This window comes from Asterias rubens, chromosome 17 (assembly GCF_902459465.1).
Source record: "Asterias rubens chromosome 17, eAstRub1.3, whole genome shotgun sequence".
Lineage (NCBI taxonomy): Eukaryota > Metazoa > Echinodermata > Asteroidea > Forcipulatida > Asteriidae > Asterias > Asterias rubens.
In genome coordinates, this window is record NC_047078.1 from 11,382,660 (window position 1) to 11,406,323 (window position 23,664).

Here is a 23,664-nt window from a genome sequence, read left to right on the forward strand (position 1 = left end):
AAACATAATTTTATACTTTGTGCACGTTGTAATTGACCACCGAATGACCGATGAAGAATGCTGCTTGCTTTCAATCGCCGCCCGCAATAGCTCTCTACACTGCCTGATGCACGTAGTAACACACATCCGCTTAGTCAATGGGGCAAAATATTCACATGGCGATCACATGCACAGCACAGGGCCGGCAAGTGAGAATGGACCCGTCCATTTACACAAGTAGGGGAGAAATAACGAGAAGTCTTGAATGACCTAAAATTATTTCCAAGCAATTCACAGGTTTGTCTAAATCTGACTTTACAAAACAAAACAATAACATTTTCTTGTAGAGATATCCCTAACACATCCAGAAGCAAATGAATGAGAATGAAGGACATTGTTTTATAAACAGCTTTCAAGCAAGGAATGTGGGTTTTGCGCGCAATTTTTTTAGCGCTAAAATTGGAAAACGGCGCCAACCCCATTTTGTGTGCATTCTATTCATGAACCAACCCACTACGTATGCAACAAACGTATGTTACGAGGGATAAAAAATCATCTCGTCTGTTTCCACGTGCTGTATCAAAAAACCCGGATCCCGAATATCTGAAGTATTTTTAGCAGTTATTTAATTCTTTTCAGAGATATTTTGTCCCGGAATCCACAGTTGACATTGCTCTTTACGTAGGCTGGTCGTTTGGTGAGTTAAATTGTTTTGAAACGTCATTGAATTGTTTAATATTTTAAGCACCGGCTATTTATTTTATTTTATATAAAAATATAAAATAATTGTGTGTCTCTGGTTGAAACCATTGAAATCGAACACGAAAACAGGCTTGTTGAAAAAAACGTCCATGAAAAAGAGCTATTTTATTTATTTTGGTCAACGAATTTATAAAAACTTGTGTTTTTTAACATTTCTTACTTTCAAATCCCTAGTTTGTAGGCCTAATAAAACAAGTAAATGTGTCGTGGTATTGAATTGATTCTTCTTTAACTCGGTCGCCATGTACAGTAAAATTAAACATTATTTCAATAAATATTTTCAATCATCATCATGATGATGATCATCAGACATCATCAGATCATGATCATCATTATTGTTATTAGTTAAACTTTGATTTTAAGACCAATTTTTATAATGAATAGCCGATTATGCGAATGATTGATATATTAACATTTGTTTAGGCCTAATTTATATTATTTTGGCCTAATCACCTAATTATTAATGAATTATATGCTGAACATCAATTAGGTTACATCGGGGGCCCTATTACTTTTAGTTTTAGTTTTTTCATATCCATCTTCTAATCATTGACTTTTTCTGATTGAAATAGACCTTATGCACATGACGTCATTTCAGTACGGCGCCCCCACATTGAGGTCAAAAGGAGATTGTTCATTGGTCAATCTATGTGCGTTTTGATTGTTTCGTCACCGTTTGACCTCAAAGATGGCGGCTGGATGACGTCAATGCATAAGGTCTATTGTAATTAATAATAAAACTTATTAGTATTTATTATTAGGGCCTATATAAATAGAAAATACTTTTACTAGTTTTATAAAATTATAATTTATAGGGCCTAGGTTATATTTATTTTAATGTCGAGGGGGCCTAATAAAATGTGCGATACATTATAATATTAATAAACACGGTAATTTACCATCTCGACTTTTAAATTTTATAAACACTTGCGTGGCATGCACTGTGACCATTCTTCCTCCGTGGTTGCATATTCTGCAGCTCAATCAATGTCAAAGTACAGATCAGTTGTAACATGTGTAGAATGCACGCGCTACGCATAACCGACCTGTTGAGATTCAGTCGCAGTTGGACTTACTTTTCATGAAATGAAGTCAGTGGTCGACGTGACAGGAATAATTTACAGAAAAGTTTATGGGTTACCAGTGCAGTGGTGTGTGCAGCCTCATGTCATGGCGCACAAAGGTTGTTAGTTTTTTTAACTTAGCCGTGTGAAAGCTCGCTCAAACATTCTGCATGGTGAGAACAATACAATCCACGCTCGTACATTTTGTAGCAAAGGACCCTGGCTATATATAGCGAAAGAAATTTCCTCAGTGTGAAAGAGACTTAGATTTAGACTCTGTTGTTGCCCTAGTCTTGGTCTTGTTGGTCTTGGTGCCCCATCAAATGTTTTTATTTAAAGCCATTGGACAATTTCGGAACAGAAAAAAAAGTTAAAAGTTAACAGATTTACAAGTAACTTATACAGGGTTTACAGAAGGTAAAGGTGAAAGACTTCTCTTGAAACATTATTCCATGAAATGCTTTTACTTTTTGAGAAAATATTAAAACAATATCAATTTTCAATATCGAGATTTACGGATTTGTTTTAAACACATGTCATGACACGGCGAAACATGAGGAAATGAGGGTGGGTTTTCCCGTTATTTTCTTCCGACTCAGATGATTGATTGAGCCTAAATTTTCACAGGTTTGTTATTTTATATATAAGTTGGATATACGAAGTGTGGGCCTTTGGACAATATTGTTTACCGAAAGTGTCGAATGGCTTTAACAGTCTTTTATATTGCAGTCTTAAGATTTTCCAATTAATTTTGCCCTTGTTTCTTCGCATCGCAAGCATTTGAATGGCTTAAAAATAGAGACATTCAAATGCCCCCAGGCCTTCCACAAAACAGCTCAGAAATCATACTGAGCTTACAATCTTAATTGCTAAGTAAAGTGTGATATCATCAAATCAATAAGGATATTGATATTGACAATTTGTCTTAGAAGGATATAAAAGCAGATAAGATAAACCTCATTTAATGGTTTGTGCTTTGTAAAGTTAAGCTCAAGCCTGATAAGTGTACAAAACCTTTCAGGCATGGAATTTTTATATATGAACATGTTGAAAAGGATGTTTGTTTTTCTTTTTGGAAAAGGCACTTCCAATTGAAATCTTAAAAGTCAATGGGAAACTTTCAAAGAGCACCAAGACCAAAGACTTAGGGCAACGTATGCCATAGCCTCCATGGTCTGAGTGTTATTCCAGGCCTGGCCTATATTAGTATAAATTAATCTTTATTGAATGTTTGCAAATTGTTAAACATGGCCTGCTGTTCCTGCTGTTGGAACTAGGTGAATTGGTTGTGCGCGTACAAACTCCTACGCTTATTGTTCTTGTGAGCACGCAAACTTGCCACAAAGCCAACGTGTTTGCACACTGACAGACTGAACACTAAACACTAGTCGTAAACACGCCCACTCAAACACAATGTGTGTACGCAAGTCTATCTTTGTTTTATTTATTAACACAAAACAAAAAATATCTAATTGAAATTACATAAACAAAGCATAAATAAATAACTCAAAAAGCAAGTCGTGTTGGACAAAATGCAGACAAAGTCAACAAACAAAACAGTAGATTTTGACTTCTATAATTATCTCGGATATCTTAGGACTTTGCTCAGAATTGTTTGCTTTATGCAATCTCACATTTGTACATGTAGGAACCTCAGTAGTTGCTTACTATAACCAATTCATAACACTGCCCCCCCCCCCAAAAAAATGCAAATTTTAGACTAGTTGTTTGTAAACGAGCGACATCGGGAACTATGATATTGCACATTACATGTACATGAATCTCTATCCTGACAAGAGTCCATTTCCGGGCAAATAAATTCAGATAATTCAAATCTTATCTGTAGGAAACTACTAATCTCAACAGATTAACATTCCATGGCAGCCTGCATTTCTTGGCAAGATGATTTGAATTGTTTTTATGTAAACACAAAATTGGAGCAGAGTGTTTAATCTTATTTGTTGTTTGAGTATTATAAAGTATACATTGTGTACTTTGAAAGTTAACAGATAGGAAAGATATTAATCAGAATAAAAGGCACATACAATGTAAACATAAACAGTAGTAAGGCTGACTCTTACACTTCCTGCGAATTCAAATTTTATCAGCACACAGGGCTAGCTGTTTTGCAGCGAATGATTCGCAGTAGTTCAACTGATGGGAATTATTTGTTGCAAATTTGTTACGTACGAATTTCGAAACACTTCTTGCTTTGGCAGGAAGTGTGTGTAAGCCTAGGCGATTATAAAAATTCACTACTACCCTTACTAGTCGTGCTTCAATAAGATGCACCTATGACTTGTAAGTCGCGACTTAAAAGTCATAGGTTTACAACCAAAGATTGTGGATTGCTGCAGGCACAAAATGGTAAACATTCAGGCCGAGTATAGCCAAATAGATGCCATTGCAGTAACCAACTCTTTTACATTATATCGGTGCAGACAATGACAAATTTTTAGGCAACTTGTTAAATTCACTACCCAACTACATGTAGGCATGCTTCACTAGTTGCAACCTTCATCAGTAGTCATGGCAGCGCAGTTATAGAACTGGGTACCTTGCTCTCTGGCTATAACATTTCAAAACAGTTGAAACATTTATATTATAAACAATTTATTCCAATCACTTTTTCAGAACGATCAGCTCCTCTACATTGTATCAGCTCTGCCCTTCATCTGACTGGAAGATGGACTTCACTACCTCATGGGGCACCTCGATGTTCCCCAGTCCGACGCCCTTTATGGGTTTTGACACAAGCCCGTACATCTGGGCTCTGGTCCTAGGTTTCGTCATTTCATTCGTCCTAGCATTTGGTCTCGGCGCAAATGACGTCGCAAACTCTTTCGCCACGTCGGTAGGATCCAAAGTGCTCACACTACGAACTGCATGTTTCCTTGCGTCATTCTTTGAGACGGCTGGAGCAGTGCTTCTTGGTGCCAAAGTATCGGACACTATTCGTAAGGGTATCTTCGATGTAAATCTCTATGAGGGAAAGACGGAGATTCTTATGATTGGCCAGATTGCTGCTCTTGGAGGTAAGCAAGACGTGGTTATAATATCACACAGCAGAGTTAAATGTTACACTGAAATCACTGGCCCGCAGTGTAAGTAAACTCAAGTAAGCGAGTAAGTAAGTGAGTAAGCGAGTTCTTGCGAGTAAGCTCAAGACAGGACAAGTCTAGTGCCGAGTATTTGGGATAAGGTCTATGGGCCTTACTTGTAGGATTCAACGCAGGCCTTGAACTTCACTCTTGAAGAAGCAAATAAATTTGTCCTCTGATAAGAGGCACTTTCTAGGGGAACATAAAGCCCGGTTCAATCTTCCTGCGTATATATGTGTAAGCGTAGTGAATTTGATAGGATTTTGACTTAACAACCCTGTACTTTCGCAGTGATATTTGCTAGTGAGTTGAGCAGAGTTGAACTGCTGCGAAGCATTCGTTGCAAATTTGTGACATCAACCTTCATTACTAACTCGCATTCGCAGGAAGTATGAACAGGGCTCAAGTTTGAATTGGAATCTTGTAGAGGGCACCACAGCAACAGCAAAGGACACCACGGAAATGGTATGGGGGCTGTAGGTTATTTTGAGGCCAGGCTTTGTACACGATTCTCTCACAAGAATCATGTTTACATGTTTATCCTTAACCCTTTGCGCGCTATCGGCGACTACAGTCACCGAGCTTGTTTTATTCCCTGCGCGCTGTCGGCGACTTCAGTCGCCCAGCAGTACTGTGAGTAAACAGATGAGGAATTCTGGGAAACTATTGACCCCTGACCCTCATCCAGCTGCATGCATCTAGCTTTACATGTATGCAACGATATTTCATCGAAAAAAACCTGATCTTTTGTCCCAAACTTTCTCACAATTTCCGATCAAAAAGCTGTATGCTAAGACAAAAGGCAGACACAATGGACGTCCATGCAGCATTTCTGGAAATTTTTCAGGACTCAGACTCCGGAGAATCAGACTTCCAAGAGCTTTTTTCGAGAGATTCTGATGTGTTGAAAATGCTGTATGTGTACTGTGTACATGTACTGTGTACTTGTCAACGATAACGATGTAAATGAACAAGACACTGGGTCTGCCGGCAGCAGCGATGGATCTGGATCGGACGATGGCCCCGATGACAGCAACTGAGCTTGGCGGCCGGTGATAGAATAGTGGTAATGAAATAAGCGTATCTCGGTTATTCTTTATCCAAAACCCATAATGTTTACTGCATTAGATGGGAAATAAAATACTGAGTAAAAAGCTTATTTGGCAATTTAGCCCAAAACACTTTCTTCACAGAGTAAAAGTCTTCAGGAAAATTGTATGTGCATTTTAGTAGCGCCATACAGGAAATTCAGCGCCAGGGGAATACTGTGTGTACAACCTGGTAGCGTGCTAAGGGTTTACTGCATAATCCATCACATTTACAAGAAATCAAAGAAGAAAGAGAGGGGACCAGTTGCTCTTTGACTTTGAAAAATGCTTCTTTTGGGGAATTACAGTGTATCATATTCGATCGGGCCAGCAGAGCGGATTTATAAGCCACAGGCCTTTTTAAAATATATGCCGCAAACGCACCTGTACATTTTAATCAAACAGTTCAGGGGCAAGTTCATGTGCGGCGATGCGTGGCATACGCGTCGGTGTCAAAATCAAGTATTTTTGTGCGAATCAAAAAAAATTAACCATGCGGTGGTACTCCATCACCCTGACTGGCAAACCAAGGCCTGGAATATCATCTTTGATATGGCGAGACGGTTTTTCTTTATTCCAAAGGGCACTCTCTCTGGAAAATCTTAGTATATTGTTGAATGGACAACAAGGCCAAGACTAGGGCACCTTAGAGCACCTTAAGTAGGCCATGGCCTCTGTAATTCCAGTCCTGCCTTGGCAGAAACTTCAAAAAAGTTTTTACTGTGATTTATTCGGAGGTAGATCCTCAAGCCCCTTTCAGTTTCACATGACAGCAATTTAGCAGGGGTCCCGTGCTAAATTGTAGCATTCTTGTAAAATTTTACAAAATGTACATGTACCTCATGTGAAAGGACAACAATACTGTTGTCCAAGGTTTCTTGTTAAATTGTCTAACAATTGCTAAGTACGGTATAACAACCACGCTAAATTTAAAGTTAACTTGCTGTCGTGTGAATAGCACTGTACATGTAGACACCCTTTTGAGGCCCCTGATAGATTGTTAACTGCTCATTCCATCCTGGTGTTTTCCTTGATTATCAATTCTCGGATCTTCCCAGCACATTATTGAGCGCTGATCTTACTGAAGTGACGTCCATGTCTGAAACAATATTGGCAGCAAAAATTAATGATGGGGTAGAAAATTATAGATGTACATCTAATGCCAGCGTAGCCTTGATTTTGATGAAGCTTGCTTTTCAATTTTATTTGCCTGCTCTTTTTCTGTGACAGTGTGCGAAGGGCTTTTCTGTGTAGGCTTTTTTTGTGGGTTGATGTGTGGGTGGGTTTTGCTGATCCTGAAAAGGTTTTTAATCTATTTTGACTGATGAAAGGTAATAGATCCTTCTTAGATTTGACCAATTAGAGTAATGTTTAGTGGAACGAGAGTGATAGGGACTTAATGTGGGTGCATGCAGGACTTGAGTTGATTGCATGTCAGGACATAGTGTTTTATGAAGTCTTGAGTTTCAAGATTTTAAATGTTTGTGAAGGTTGTCTTACTATGTACTCAGCAATGTACACAGGAGGTCTGGAATTTCATCTTTATAAGGGCAGGGCCAGTTTTATTTTACAAAGGGCACTTCCATTGGAAATCTTATAGATATATACATGTTAGTCTATGGGAAAATTTTGAATGGGCACCAAGGCCAAGACCAGGGCAACAAAGGCCGTGGCTTCCGTGGTCTCCGTGTAATGCCAGGCCTGACGATGCATGATTTTCCTCCCTTGGTGCCCCTTGAAATGTTCAAATTTAGGAAGTTGCAACTATCTCATAACATAACCTGTGCATTTTACTATGGAAACAATGCTTTGGTGCCCTTGCCCATTCCTTCTAGCCTGAATAAAACAAATACAAAAAGATCACATCTGGCAAACCAGTCCTAATCATGATAACATTAAATATAAAGCAATCTCTGGGCATATCATATAATTGGTGTAATCTTGATGGCGTGCACGTCCTGTACTTGTCGGCTTTACTCTGTTTTGTTCTAAGTGCAGTGTTTCGCCGAAAGGCATCTCCTTTGATCAATATTGTTGTAATCAATGTCTGATGACATCACGATGGACTCCCCTAGGCCCTCTTCGGGAAGGTGGGTGGTTTGGTGTGGGGCAAGTTTTGAGACATCACGATGGACTCCCCTAGCCCCTCTTTGGGAAGGTGGGTCAGTGTGGGGGGGGGGGGGGGCACACGTTTTGGGATCCGATATCATCTACGTGTATCAGTCAGTGGCAGTGCTACATGTAAATTCAGCCCCCGCCCCCATTTAATGTTGAAACATACACATGCTCGCCTCGTTTCTTGTCTGCCTCGTTCTCACCATATTACACCTGTACTAATGCAATTGCATTGGCTCCCAGTTAAGTTTCGAACAGTTTACAAAATTCTTCTGTTAACTTTCAAGGCTCAAACATGTCAATCTCCTGCTTATTTATCTGAACTTGTTCATCATTATTCCCCTACTCGGACTTTACGATCATCTCAACAGTCATTGCTTTCTGCTACTAGAGCTTCTTCCATTTTTTATGGCCACAGATCTTTTTCTTACGACGCACCTTTTCTTTGGAATAGTCTTCCTGTGCATATTCGCCAAGCTAATACTTTACAATGTTTTAAGTCCTTGTTGAAAACTCATTTGTTTAAAGCTTCTTTTTCTTTCTCTAATTGTTTATTTTATTGTTTCTTTAATGCGCTTAGAGGCTTTTGCATTAGGCGCTTTACAAATGTCTTATTATTATTATTATTATTATTATTATACAGCAATTAACGTACAATAACCTTTTACTGATGACAGAATTTGGAATTTGTAGAATTTGATATTAAATGTATTGTCATAGGTTTCCTGCCTTATTTTAATAATTAAATTTAATGTATGCCACATTGAAGGTCACTTGAAAATGAATACTCTGTTGCATCAGCATTCAACACTGAGCAGGCCGAATTCAATTTCAACAGTTTAGCATTCACTGAACAAACAAGATCAGTCAAACTCACTAGGTCAAAGAGATTGTTCAATTTCACAAAAGCCAGCAGCAAGATGCTGGTCAACTTAATCAAACTGCATCAGTGTTGTACATTGTAGATATGCAGTAGAGATTCAACTGAAGAAAGGTGAACGTGTAGTTCTGAACGTCTGTAAATGGAATAGAATGTCAGAAAGAAATCTGAATGAGAGCATTTAAATTATGTATATAAACAAAAACGATAGATTAATGTAAAAGAAACCCTACACAGTATGTACTTTGAATGAAGTACATGTAGGGAAACAAGCTTGCAATTGGACCTTTGAGGAAGACTCTGCTAGGGTAAAAAAGTCAGGTGACTGACAATTTTTTTATTTACTGTAAGTCCTTGGTTGGTATTGGGAAATAAGTTTGCAACAGCTTAATTTATTTTCTCAAGTTGAACGTGTGTTTAATACTGAAACTTAATTTATTTTTTGCTGAAATTGGCAGGGAAAACATAGTAACATATTTTTCATTTCCATATATACTGTAGCAATAATGTATTTTTTCTGTATTCTTTTCCACCTGTAGGTGCATGTATTTGGTTGTTGGTGGCTACATGGTTCAAGCTACCAGTATCTGGAACCCACAGCATCGTAGGAGCAATGATTGGGTTTCATCTTGTCGTCTTTCAGACTGAAGGAGTGAACTGGACTAAGTTTGGTCTGATCAGTAAGTGAGAATACTCAACCTCCACAAATAAACCCATAACGGGTCATTCCGTGTCAATCAACCAATGGAGGAATGGGTCAACTCTCAGATTTGGCTGAAATTCATTTTTAAAAACACTCATCTAAATGATCTACGGGTATAATGAACACATGCCAAAAAAGAGTTGCCAACTCCAAGTCGATTCGGAATTGAGGTCCCTCAAAAGGGGCAGAACATCCCCTTTAAGTGCACGCGAAATGGTGGGTCAAATTTTGTAGCAATGAACAAGTGCATAAGTTGGCTAATTCCTAACTAGCCTGTTCTGAACAGCACGTTTGACTAGCTTGCAGTTGACTAGTGTTTGCACACTGGGCTAGTGTCTAAATAGAGGCCTGGAGTGGAGGCTTGTTTTGCAACATTATTTTTCAGTACAAGCTCCTTTAACTCAAGCCATCAGCTGGGCTAGCTCGATGGTCTAGTGGTAAGACATTGATCCTGGTCTAGCAATGCAAAGGTTATGGGTTCGAATCCCACCTGACTGATTTGCCTGTACAGGTAGGTGTTTTTCAAAGAAGTTAGGGAAGTACAGTGCATACATCAGTGTAACTGTAAGGATAAAAAACAAATAATAATAAAAATCTAAATTTGTTTGTATTTATAGTTGCCTCTTGGTTCATCTCGCCGGTTCTTTCTGGATTAGCGTCTTCAGTCATATTCCTTCTGTACAGGAAGTTTGTTCTCAACAAGGTAAGGGTAAACCACCAGCTAAAAGACTTGTAATGGTTTTTCATTGGCAGGCATGATACTTGAAGGAGACAATGAAGCAATTGCATGTTTAGGCTTTTCTCTTTTTCTCATGCTTTTCAAAAATTGTGTATGTAGCTTTTTCGATAAGTTTTTGTAATTGTTTAATTGTGCTTTTATTTTTCAGTTTTTGTAAGCGCTGTGTTAAAGTTTTCTATGGGGAGCGTTTCTAAATACCTGTTATTATTATTATTATTATTATTATCCATGCCCCTTGGTCATTGCCTTGGTGCCCTTGAAAGGCTCTCCCAGTAGAAATTTAATTTACAGTTTCCTCATTGGGTGCCCTTTACTAAGGAGAAAATGCTCGGTGGCCTTCCTGTTAAAAAACGAAGCATACAGGTCTACATTGATGTTCCATCATATAGGACGGGGATCACTGTCCTAGCCAAGCCTGATACTTCATGGCAGTTGCCTCCGGTGCCCCTGGTCATTATTTCCTGGTGCCATTTGAAATGTTTAAATGGAACTGTACAATTTCCTCATAGAGATTCCCTTCACATGAAGACATGGTGGAAAAAAGCCTTGGTGCCCTTGCTATTCAATAACAAAGCATCTGGCATTGTGCCTCCTTAAAGGAACACGTTGCCTTGGATCGGTCGAGTTGGTCTATTAGAAGCGTTTGAAACCGTTTGTTATGAAATGCATATGGTTAGAAAGATGTTTTAAAAGTAGAATATACTGATCCACACAAGTATCACTCAAAATTGTACGGTTTTCCTTTTACGTCGCGAACTATCACGGTTGGCCATTTATGGGAGTCAAAATTTTGACTCCCATAAATGGCCGACCGTGTTAGTCGACGAGGTAAAAAGAAATCCACGCATTTTCGAGGCATATTTGTGTATATCATTGTATTCTACTTTTACAATATCTTTCTAACCATATGCATTTCATAACAAACGGTTACAGAACGCTTTTCAAAGACCAACTCAACCGATCCAAGGCAACGTGTTCCTTTAAAGTCTATTGGGAAAAAAAGGGGCACCAAGGCCAAGACAGGGAAAACATTGGCCATGGTTTCCATGAAATTCCAGGCCTGTATTACAGGTGATATTGTACACTAGGATCTTATAATTATCACTGCTGGAATGAACTGAATGGAAAGTTGATCTCAATGTTTTGTTTTCCTACTTAGGATAAGCCGCTGGAGCCAGGGCTTAGAGTGCTTCCCGTATGTTATGCAGTGGTTGTAGTCATTAATGTTTTCTCCATTACCTTTGATGGGCCAGAATGTAAGTAGAAATGCACTTTTTCCTCTCACTATTGCTGACACTATCCTACAAACAATTGAGTGCATTGACGTTTAATACAAATACTCGGGGGAAATGTTGACTACAGGGATTGAAGTTAACGCTGGAACGTAGGGCTAAGGGCCAGTAAACTTACAACTGGAAAAGCTTGTTGGTCTTGTGTTTTTCAATTGAATCGAAGTAGGCAACCTTATTGTGTAATATCTCTGTGAAAAAAATGTGTTGATTAATTTGATATCTTTCAATTCTTTTCAGTATTAAAGGCACTGGGGTCAATTTAACAAAGAGTGAGGACTCGTCTTATCTCGAGTTAGGACGAGTTACTCGTCCTAACTTAAGATTAATCTTAAGGTCTGCATGCTACAGTGCAGGGTTGGGACTTACGATTAGTCTTAAGTTGGGAAGAGTTTTGTGAAATCGACGGCAGGACACTATTGGTAGTTACTCAAACTAATTGTTCGCATAAAAACTTACTTGGTAACAAGCAATGTAGAGCTGTTGATAGTATAAAACATTGTGAGAAACAGCTCCCTCTGAAGTAACGTAGTTTTAAAGAAAAAAGTCATTTTCCAATCAAATATTTGAACTTGATTTAGAGACCTTAGAATCTGAAAGCACACAACTTCGTGTGACAAGGTTATTTTCTTTCTTGAAACTTTGACGACCAATTGAGTTCAAATGGTCACAGGTTTCTTATTTTGGAATGATATGTTGAGATACACCAACTGAGGAGAGTAGTCTTCGACAATTACCAAAAGTGTCCAGTGCCATTAAAGGATACCTGATTAAGATTTTCTCTTGGTGCTTGTTCAACTCATTTTGACACTGGGTATTGTAAAATAAATTAGTCAGTTCCGGTACACATTTTGAACTACAAGCCCTTTGGTGTTGTGAATATTGTCCCCCACATTTGAGCTGTGGTGCCAATTTCACAAACAGCTAAGGTCAATCTTAACTGCAAATCAATTGTAGTTGCTTAGTAAAGTGTTGTGTCACAATACAAATAACTATGGTAACACTGACAATTTAATTTGTTTTGCGATAAATTTTATTGCTTTGTGAAATCAGCCCCAGGACTATCCCATTTCATGAGGCATGAACAAATACATTTTGTGGTCCAATACAAACTTCATGCTACAAGCCATGCAGTTTAAACAAAATTTGTCCGACCCCTGGACTATTACTTAGCATGCATGCATGAATGAATTTCATGCAATATTTGTTATATTATATACCACACACATAGATCTGTCATTGAATTCCTTTCACAGTAAACACAATTGGTGTTGTAAACGAAATCGTGTTTCAGTGAAAGTTTTGACCTACATTGTACGTGTAGAAGCACTGTGGTCTAATGGACTCTTACAAATCAAATGCCGCACAAATTAACACGATAAAGGATCATGTTTTCACAGGCATGTCCGGTTTAAACTAGATGTTTTACCCTTAAACCTTAAAGAAACATTGACATTATTGAAAAGAGCCGACAGTAAAACAAAAGTTGGAACTTCCTTTTATAAAAAGGTTAGCCCCAGATACCGAACACCTTTAAGGAAAAATGCATCCCTTTTGTTGGTGGAATATTCCCTTGAATTTCCTACAAATTTACGTTATTTTCAATCGCCTACAATCGGAGCATACTGATTAATACGTTGAGTTGTCAACCACCAATTTTTTTCAGAAACAACCACTCGACAAAGGTTTGCACATGGTGCTACTGCAAACCTCACCTGATTATTAAAGGCAGTGGACACCATTTGTAAATTATTCAAAATAATTATTATCATAAAACCTTTCTTGAAAACGAGTAATAATAATAATAATAATAATAAACGAGACTTATAAAGCGCATTTAACAAAATTCAATGCGCTGGAAGAGTGCTACGGAAAAGACGAGTAATGGGAGAGGTTTGATAGTATAAAACATTGTGAGAAACAGCTCCCTCTGAAGTGACGTAGTTTTCGAGAAAGAAGTAAATTTCCAAGAAATTAATTTCGAGACCTCAGATTTAGATTTTGAGGTCTCGAAATCAAGTCTCTGAAAGCACACAACTTCGTGTGACCATGGTGCGACAAGGGTTTTTGTCTTTCATTATTACATGTATCTCGCAACTTCGACGACCAATTGAGCTCAAATTTTCACAGGTTTGTTATTTTATGCATATGTTGAAATACATCAACTGTGAAGACTGGTCTTTGACAATTACCAATAGTGTCCAGTGTCTTTAAAACATTCTATCTTGTTTTACCTCTCCTAACAGTACTTGGTATGAATCAAGTTCCAGTGTGGGGAACGTTTGTGATCAGTCTGTGTGTTGGTCTCCTTGTTGGATTGATTGTCTGGTTCGTAGCTGTACCCCAACTCCGGAAAAACATGCTGGGTGAGTTAGCAACTTCTTTTTCATGACGTCTTTACGTGTGCATAGTTAGCCACTTGTAGTGCATGAATACTTTATATAATTTACATAGTTGCATGTTGAGAGTGTTAGCACTGTTCAGCAACTGCGGTAGCATTTTAGCATTGTTCATGCATTGTTTTGGTGAAAGGATGTTTCTTTGAATAAATTTTCATAGCTTTTTCAAAAACTGCAACAATTTTTTAAAACTTGTTTTCAATACTACTTTAAATGGAATTATACTTTTGACCTGGTGTTTTGGCTGTTAACCTTACTCTGGCATGTCTGAGAAACATAATTTTGTTTTGCTTAGCTTATTTTTGTGCTTAAAAAAGCAGCTCTATTATATTTGGCCCTTATGGCATTAGACGTAAAAGTTGTATTATGTGGAATTTGTTTTTGATGACAGAGAGTGGTACGACATTTACTTCTCTTCCATCCACTGACCCTGGTATGGTCATAGTCCCAACAGCAGTGGAGATCGATATGGCACCGGGGATCCCGGAGAAAAGTAAGGTTCATTAACACTGAATTGATGACTGGGATGTGATTCAAACGTTTTTAACCGAAAATCAGTTTTGTAAACCCCCATTCCTCCGGAAAAAAACCCTGCAGATTAGGGCTTTCAAAACCGAAGATAAATGTATGTTTAAGCTTGAGGCCTGGGCGACTAGTGTTGTATACGCGTCTATTCAAGGAAAGTTAATGCTGAAAAGTCCCAGTTGACTGAACAGCTGAGCAAGTACATGTAGAAACGGTATAAAAAAGTATTCAGTGGACAGCTTGCAAAATAAGCTCCTCTTGGGAATTATCTATTTCTTTCTTCTTCTTTTTCTAATAAGCTGGAGAGACTGCTGGTTAAATCATGCTTTAAATACTGAACTGTTGAGTGTCATTTGTTGCATGTTTTGAAAAACATCGCCAATCCCTGTCAACTTCTTTTTTACTCGCCCCTTTCACAATTTTCATTTGGGACACACAATTTTATGCATGCCACACCTGCACAAAGACGAAACATAGGAACAAAATATTGGTACTGGAAAAGTTTTGAATGAAATGAACCGCCATCGTTGTTTATTTTAACAGAGGACCCACTCTCTACCGAGATCTCGATGTTGACACTGACAGAGAAAAATTCCAGCCTCAATGAAGATGATGTCCCGGTGAAAGACTCTGGGGTCGACAAGAGAGATGCAGCTAATAACATAGCAGCAGAACCAATGTTGATCAGTAAATTTGAAGGTAAGCCTTTGTCATAAAAACACCATGTAAATATAGAAACAACAAGTATTTATAAAGAGATGTTAAATACTGTATGGGCATTCCAAAGCGTTTGTTAATTACTCTGCTGGTCATGCAGAATTGTGTGTGTAATTATAATACCCATTTTATAGCACCATGTAATGGTTTCCCTATGGCGCATGTTATTATAGTTGGCTACTTGAGGGAATTTGTTTTTGATGTGAATGCTATTTAATCTTGTTTATAACTTGTTTGTTTGCTGTTTAAATGTTATTTTGTTTGTACATTCTTGTTTAATTATTGATTAAAAATCAGGCCTCAACCTCAAGGTTTTGAAAAACTAAAAACACTTCTACCGTTGACGGCTTGCGTCAAAATGACAATGCTTTGATCTCATGCTTGGGAGTTTGCTTTGTTATACCTCCATGCTTCAACAAAGCGGTGTACAATTTGGAGCTCCCAACTATGACGTAGCATGAGTGATGACGTAGTAGAGCTTTTTGCGAATCTTTCAGAAAAGCACTGGATAAGGGTATTTAAATGTTTTTTTTTTTACACAATTAAAATCTAATTGTAGTCATACATGTATGACTTGATTTCCTTATTGATTGAAAACATTCTTAATGAAATTTAGCAAATGTAATGACTTGCTATTGTCGTTCAAGTAGGTCTTTAAGTGTGACTGGTACTCTAATTTGCAATACTCAACACACATGACACAAGTGTCTTGGCCGGGACTTGAACCCAAACCCTGCTAAACAGAATTACCAGAGCTCGAGTCCAGAGTGTTTGACCACTCAAGGACACAAGTGTACACGACTGGGACTTCAACCCACTCTCTGTTGATCAGAAACACCAGAGCTTGAGGTTGGTGCCCTTATCTGCTCAGCCACAACACCCTCGTGATCTTTTTTTCTCTCTATATTCATGTATCACAGAAGGTACACTAGACATGTCAACAGATACTAACAACACCTCCATGCAGTCATCCCATGATCAGGGCTTCTTCTCGCGTCTCTTAAATCGCGCTGGCTGGCGTAAGATTGAGAGCGGAACAAGCACCCCAGACTCCACTCGCTCAAGCTCAACAACGAGTAGTAGTAACTCTTCCACTAGGAATCTGGAGGCATGGAAGAGTGTGGTTGACCCGCCCGAGGTCGTGAAACTTTGCAGTCCGCTACAGATCCTGTCAGCGGTGTTCGCCTCTTTTGCACATGGTGGAAATGATGTTTGGTAAGATGGCTTACTAGTAACTAATTCCACAAACATGCTTAGCAGATCAAGAAATATTCCTACAATCCCGACCATATCTCGTTGGACGAGGGACGGGGGAGAATGTCAATTGTCAGGATGAAGTGGACAGGGAATGTTTATTGTAATGTTGGGAATGGGTGATCCAAGCATTTTGGCTTGGGTTTTAGCTACAACTGTACGTAGATGTTGCAATTTCAGTGCCCAACCATGTCTTGTCTACTGCCGAATTCTGCGTTTACAATCACTTTGCGCTAGCTTTGTATGCGAACGGTGATGTCCAATTCAGTGACGCTCCAACACTGTTGACTTGAGATTTACACACAAAACTGTACATTAAATACAGTTTCATTGGTAGGTTAGACATCTGGGTATTATATAATTGTGTTTGTAACTTTGTCAGATCGACAGGGTAGTTGACACAGTGCACAGTTGACAGCCATTGGTGCTGAAAGGGTAAAGCTCTATTATGGGGTGTCGTGGCCGAGCGGATATTGGCACCCAACTAGAGCTCTGGTGCTTTTGTTCAGCAGAATGTATTGTTTGAATCCCGGTCCCTGGTCGTCACACTTGTGTCCTTGAGCAAGACACACAACAACTTCTCTCCATCGATGGGTTAATGGGTACCTGTGAGGGCAGAGATGATTCTTGAGGTTGGTTTAGCGTAGTGGGCTACATATTTGGCAGCACAGGCTGTATCTCCCCAGGGAGCTGAGTTGGTTTAAGGAATTAATTAATTAAATGGCTCAATGACCAAGGGTACTAATGCTGGAAGTGCTTTGAGACGCCCTTTGGGTGTTTGAAGTGCCATATAAGAACTGACTATCTTTAGTATTATTGTTCATATTTTGATCTCCAGCAATGCTATTGGACCATTGGTTGCGCTGTGGTCCATCTTCCAGTCTGGGGGCGTCGCCCAGAAGCAGAGTACGCCCATTTGGATCCTATTTTACGGAGGGTTCGGGATCACTGTTGGGTTGTGGGTTCTCGGCCGTCGAGTTATTGAGACAGTTGGAGACAAGTTGACTCCAATCACACCCTCAAGGTACGTTGCAAATCTATTTTCCTTTGATTTCTGTCTGATTGCCAATTTTTTCTCTCGGGGGAAAATCAGAAATATTGTGATTATTTAATAGCCTTAAAGTCTATTAAAGGCACTGGACACCGTAAGTAGTTGTCGAAAGCCAGTATTCTTTACTTGGTGTGTATCATCATAGATGTACAGTATGCATTAATAATAATCAATGCAGTCTTGTGGAAATTCAAGGCTTTGGATTTCATCTCTAAAGGGTATGGGTACTTTTTGTACCACAAAACACAATGTTCACAGATTTACATGGAAGCTTCCAATATTATCTTCAAAGTGTGTAAGTTAAATGTAAATTTGTGGACATTGTGCTTTGTGTCCTACAAAAGGTACCCACACAATTTAAGAGCAAGGCCATTTTCACTTTTATAATAATAAATGAATCTTGTAAAGCGCTGGTATCTAGAAAAAATATATTCAATGCTGAAAAGGGCACTTCCATTGGACAATCTTAAAGTTAGTGGGAAACTTTTGAATGGGCACTATGACCAAGACCAGGGGCAACGGTGGCAATGGCTTCAGTGGCCGGCTTGTAATTCTAGACCTGGACCCAATTTCATAGAGCTACTCAAGCACCAACAAGATGCTAAGCACAATAAAGTTATGCTTATAAATCTGATAATGGTTAGGCTTGGGCGATGTGGGAGACCGCCTGGGAGCTAAAGTCTTTGATGTCATTTTTTTCAATTGGGGAATCTTGAGGTTGGTTTTGGGACTTTTTATTATTTTTAAAACAGCCCGTTGTGGTTGCAAGACGTCTCAATTAGGGAAGACATCGTGAAACTTCATCAAAACCACGATTTGCTGATAATTCGATTACCAAAAACCAAGACGATACGGTAATCGTTTAAGAAATGGTATCGCGATTTTCGATTCTATCGAGGTATCGCCCAAGCTTAGTAATGGTTACCAGCTAAACTATTGAATGTACAATTTATGGCTGTTATCCTGCTCAATTCTGCTCAGCAGACAATTGTTAAGCAATATTTTTTGCTTAAGCAGCTAGGAATTGGTCCCTGGTGTTGTACAAAAAGTTCAGATCCAGTAAATATTTTGAGCTTCAAGCCCTGCAGTCCTATGGATTTTTCCCCTGAATTTGAGCTCTGTAGGCTGCCCAGTCCTCTAATTGGTCTTTCTTTGCTCTTGTTTCTATTCAGTGGGTTCACCATTGAGCTCGGAGCAGCAATGACCGTCCTAGCTGCCTCGAAGATCGGCATTCCAATCAGCACCACCCACTGCAAAGTGGGCTCAATCTTTGTCCTCGGCATGGTTCGCTCGAGGGCCTCCGTAGAATGGAAGGTCTTCCGTAACATATTTTTAGCGTGGGTTGTTACGTTACCCATCACGGCAGGGATTAGCGCGTTACTTATGTTCCTTTTACAGCTTGCTGTATGATGTTAGCCCCCCTAATACGCCTGTTGGGGTTTGTTCTTTATAGAAATAGAACTTGCATAGCGCTGAGTGCTAAGGAATCTGGTCGCTGTCAGTCGAGCTAAGCATCAAAGTTGCTGTTCACTGTCAGGTGAGCCAAACAATTAAGTTGCCGTTAGGTACTTTTCTGACAGTAACAGTACTACAAGTAATCTTATTGTAGTATTTTCCACAACTTAGGCATGTGATTTTGCCGTTTTTTTATTGGAAATCGTTTTTTTTTTTTTTTTTTCAGAAAAAAAAGGGAAAAAAAACCCATAAAAAACCCAAAAGAACATGAAGATAAAACAGTCGCCTTTATTTTCTCCTTGAAGGACCTGAAACTCAGCGTTTTTTGATGTTCTATTTCTATGCTCAGCAATTATTCTCCCCCCACGGGTCGGTTTTAGGCTCAGTGAAATATTTCTAGTATTGTTATTTTTTCGCGAGGTTTTGAACTTCGTTTGCATTCTATGAGTTTGTACAGTAACATTGTATAGGTTATTAATTTGTGTGCCAGCAATGTATTTGGTGGTTAGGCTAACAGCCTGGGCGACTAGTGCGATTAGTGTTGAAGCTACAATGTATGACTATTGATTGCTTAGTAGAGTCACGACTACCATTATTCAACTACTTGGTTATTCGTGCCGCCATGACTACTACAAAAATAGTTGTGACTACTAAGTAGCGACTACCTGTTTGGTGGACCAATTGTGTTGCTAACGACTATTCACGACATAATAATTTACTTACGAAACACAACAACATCAGTGACACAATCCTTTCAGCAGAAAATTTCACTATATTGCACCTGTGGCAAACAACATATTGCAATTCATCTTGGGAATTAAAAATTTGTCGCAACTATTGCAGGTGTGACTAGTCGAGTAGTAAATTTCTCTTGTCGCCCAGGCTTTAGTTAGGATGCTGCAGTCTCTTTTGGTTTTGAGATTAAAACAAGTGTAAAAATACAACAACAAAAAATCCGTCTGCTCCTGTTTATAGTTTTATTATAACTGTTGGATGGGTATATTTCAAAATGCTGTTCACAAAACATATTACTGTTATAAAAATAATAATAGTGGCCCATGCTGTCTTAAAGACACTCCTGGCACAGGAGAGATGCAGAAGCAAGTGGTCCTACAATGAGTTATACATACAGTAGATGATATTATAAAAAGACCTACACAATTGAACGAGTATAGTACATTGAGGTGCTTGATCACAAGTTATCATAATTTATTTGGGTTGACCGTGAATCACTCCTAACCTATTTGGTTTGGTGTGACTCTGGTGCGCCTGTCTGAATTGTCTCCAACCTAACATGTATGTTAATAATGGTGTCAATTCAATAACCTTCCCGAGGCAAAAATTGTCAGTGTCCATCCAAAAAAGAAAAGAAAAGAGGAGGTCTATACATTTTTGTGCAGGGGTGTTTTGGTTCGTTCCTGACTCTTTCAGAGTGATATTTGAAACTTGACATGATCAGATTAATCAACTAATGACCTTCACATTCCAAACAGGTATATTTTAACAGTCTAAATGTAGAATTCAAGGTCGGTTTGACTGAGTGTCATAAAAAGTCAGAAATGAACCATTCTACATGAAAAAACACACAACCATTATTACATGTAGTTGTTGGTTGTCTCTTGTAAGTTTGTAAAAAGAAAAATCTTGTAAACTGAAACAAGAAGTGTGTGCTTGAGTTTAAAAAGAATTGTACAATTTAAAGGGAATATTAGGTTAGGGGTCTACAGGGTCGATAACAAACAGTTGATGATGTTGCTGCGTTTTTCTGTTTGAAATATAGATGTAGAAACAATAGCATATTTGCCAACAAGTTTCAAAGTGTGCACCCAAGCTGAACAAATTGCCTGCAGTTCCCCACCCCCCTAAAAAAAAAAAAAAAAAAAAAGGAAGTAAAATGAAAACAAACAAAAAACAAGGGAAAAAAATAGTAAAAAAAAACAACAACAAAAAGAATAGAACAAAACACCCCGAATCCTGGAGTACTTTGAAGTGAAAATTGTAATACCGTACTGCGTTTTCTGTACAAACATTTTTTTGAAATGTTGTTTTAAACATTTGTCAGCAATTAGCAAGTTATACCTTGAAACCTTAAAGGAACACGTTGCCTTGGATCTGTCGAGTTGGTCTTTGAAAAGCGTTTGAAATCGTTTGTTACGAATTGCATATAATGGTTAGATAGGTAATTTGAAGTAGAATATAATGATTCGCACAAACATACCTTAGAATTGCATGGTTTTCCTTTTACGTCGCGAAAAAATACGGTCGGCCATTTATGGGAGTCAAAAATTTGACTCCCATAAATGGCTGACTGTGTTAGTCGACGATGTAAAAGGAAAACCACGCAACTTCGAGGCATATTTGTGTGGATCATTATATTCTACTTTTACAACATCTTTCTAACCATATGCATTTTATAACAAATGGTTACAATAAAACGCTTTTTGTAGACCAACTCGTCCGATCCAAGGCAACGTGTTCCTTTAATTTAAATTTATACCACAATAATTGTTAAAGTCTGACTGTCCTCTTGAGCAGTACACGGAATTATGAACTACCCAGTAACGAGAAATATAAAGCACACTGTAGACCTCATTGCAAATACTTGGTTTGCGCCCTGTACTAATACATAGGCGTTGAATGGGGGTGCATGCTGGTCTAGCTTCCGCTCCAGTTTGATCCCTAGTTAGACCAGCATGCACCTCATTCAACAGTTGCTTGTGCGCAATAGATATTTGCAAAAAGGTCTCTGCGCGCTGGATGTCACATCACAATCAGCGCCGTCATTGTTACAATCTGATTGTTCTGGTCAGTGCGCACTCATGCAGTAACTGTGTGAGAATTAATAGATGTTTAAGTTTCATCAGGGATAAAGAATACTAAGTTTGGTTTTACCCTTAAACTGATGTGTTCAAAATTCCATGTACAAATAATTCCCCCATTTATGTGTACAAATCAAAACATAATTTGTTTGTATTATGATCTAAAACAAGGTACATTTATTTCTATAAATATCAGGGTCATTATTTATACAAATGTTAACATTTTGGTTTAGGTGTGTTATCAATTTGTTTTTATTTATCATAACTCATTTATCCACCCAAACCATTTTGGTGAAATGATTGGTATTGCGTACACCTTGATGTACAAAGACACCGACATTAACAGCGGAAGAAAGTTTTATTCTTAATTTTCTCCCTTATTTCTGCCATGTATAACGTTGTACTAGGAGAGTGAAGAGAACTTTTCAGGTCTGGACTTTCAGCTTCGAAAGGGCAAGGCCATTTCCATTTTGCAAAGGGCACTTCTATCGGAAAATGGAAATCTTTTGAAGGGGCACCAAGGCCAAGACCAGGGGCAATGGCGGCCATGGCATGCGGTTCATTCTAGGCCTGACTTTTGATAGCCCTGTTCACACTGTATCTCTTATCCTTGTAGATTACAGCCCTGGGGAGGCCCCAAGGGTTTATTTTCCCCTGCGATTACCCTGGTGCACTTTCACACTGCCCCCCCCCCCCATTGGTGTCTAGTTGCTCGTCTCATGAATAACCCAGGGTTTTACCGCTTACCCCTACTCAGATATTGCTATTCCCCAGGGTATGCCTGTATGCTAGGGTATATCAGGGGTGAAGTCATTCATGTGTGAAAGGGCTTGATATCAGTCAGTCAGCCCCGGGTAATACAGTAGTGTGAAAAGGGATTATTAAGCCCTGCCAACCAACCTACCCCCAACTCAGGAATAAGGAAACATGAGGGGGAGGGAGCCAATAAAACAAATAATAGAAAACACCATGTGAAAGTAAACCCATAAGAAAAGGAAAAAATATTAAATAAAAATGTGATACATATAATAGATGTTTGCATTGAGATGACGAATTTTATTTTGTTTTTACCCTTACACCAATGTGTATAAAGCACTGAATACTTGGTACTTTCCAGAGTTCTGTGAAAAAATCCACATGCAAATCACTGCTAGAGCAGAGGTCTTACACTATACCACCCAGCTAGCCTGATCGCTAGAGGCAGTTCGAACCCTATGTGTTAGTATCACTGCTCCTTATTATCAACCAGATTGACTACTTGTGCAGAATGTTCTGATTGTTTATTTTTCTCACAGAATCCGAGTTTCCTTCCTTGGTTCTACTGTAGAATCTTAAAACCCCCTTTTTTTTTAAAGTTACATGTTCTTAATTCATGCATGTTCTGTTCTACCTCCATGATTCATGCCAATTCTCTGAAAACCCCTAGTCCCTCGGTTTTCAATTTTGGATTGTCAAAAATGAGAAACAAAATAAAAACATATAAACTGGATAAATCAACTGAATATCTTTGATTATCAAGTGAAGAATAAAACAAGTGCAGTAGTTCTGCAAACATAATTTCTGCAAGAGTAACTGTGTATTTATGTGTTGTTCATAATTATGGTGTTATTTGTATAAACACTAAAAGCGTTGCTGGCGGCTTAAGTTTGTTTTAACTAACTCATGGAAAAACGCCTTCTGTTTTGCGCAAGCGTCAAGTCGTCAGCAATGTCTGCATGAGTTGA

General features: G+C 38.6%; 1 protein-coding gene across 1 annotated transcript; it reads left to right on the forward strand.

Annotated features, from left to right (window-relative positions):
• Positions 1 to 506: 506 nt before the first annotated feature.
• On the forward strand, positions 507 to 21,008 carry LOC117301531 (sodium-dependent phosphate transporter 2-like). Its single transcript, XM_033785552.1, has 11 exons — positions 507 to 676; positions 4,440 to 4,840; positions 9,529 to 9,669; positions 10,310 to 10,395; positions 11,591 to 11,687; positions 13,967 to 14,086; positions 14,511 to 14,612; positions 15,188 to 15,343; positions 16,282 to 16,576; positions 17,454 to 17,639; positions 18,839 to 21,008. Exons 2-11 carry the CDS (start codon positions 4,492 to 4,494, stop codon positions 19,074 to 19,076), a joined length of 1,770 nt encoding a protein of 589 aa, XP_033641443.1. The 5' UTR covers positions 507 to 676; positions 4,440 to 4,491; the 3' UTR covers positions 19,077 to 21,008.
• Positions 21,009 to 23,664: the final 2,656 nt, after the last annotated feature.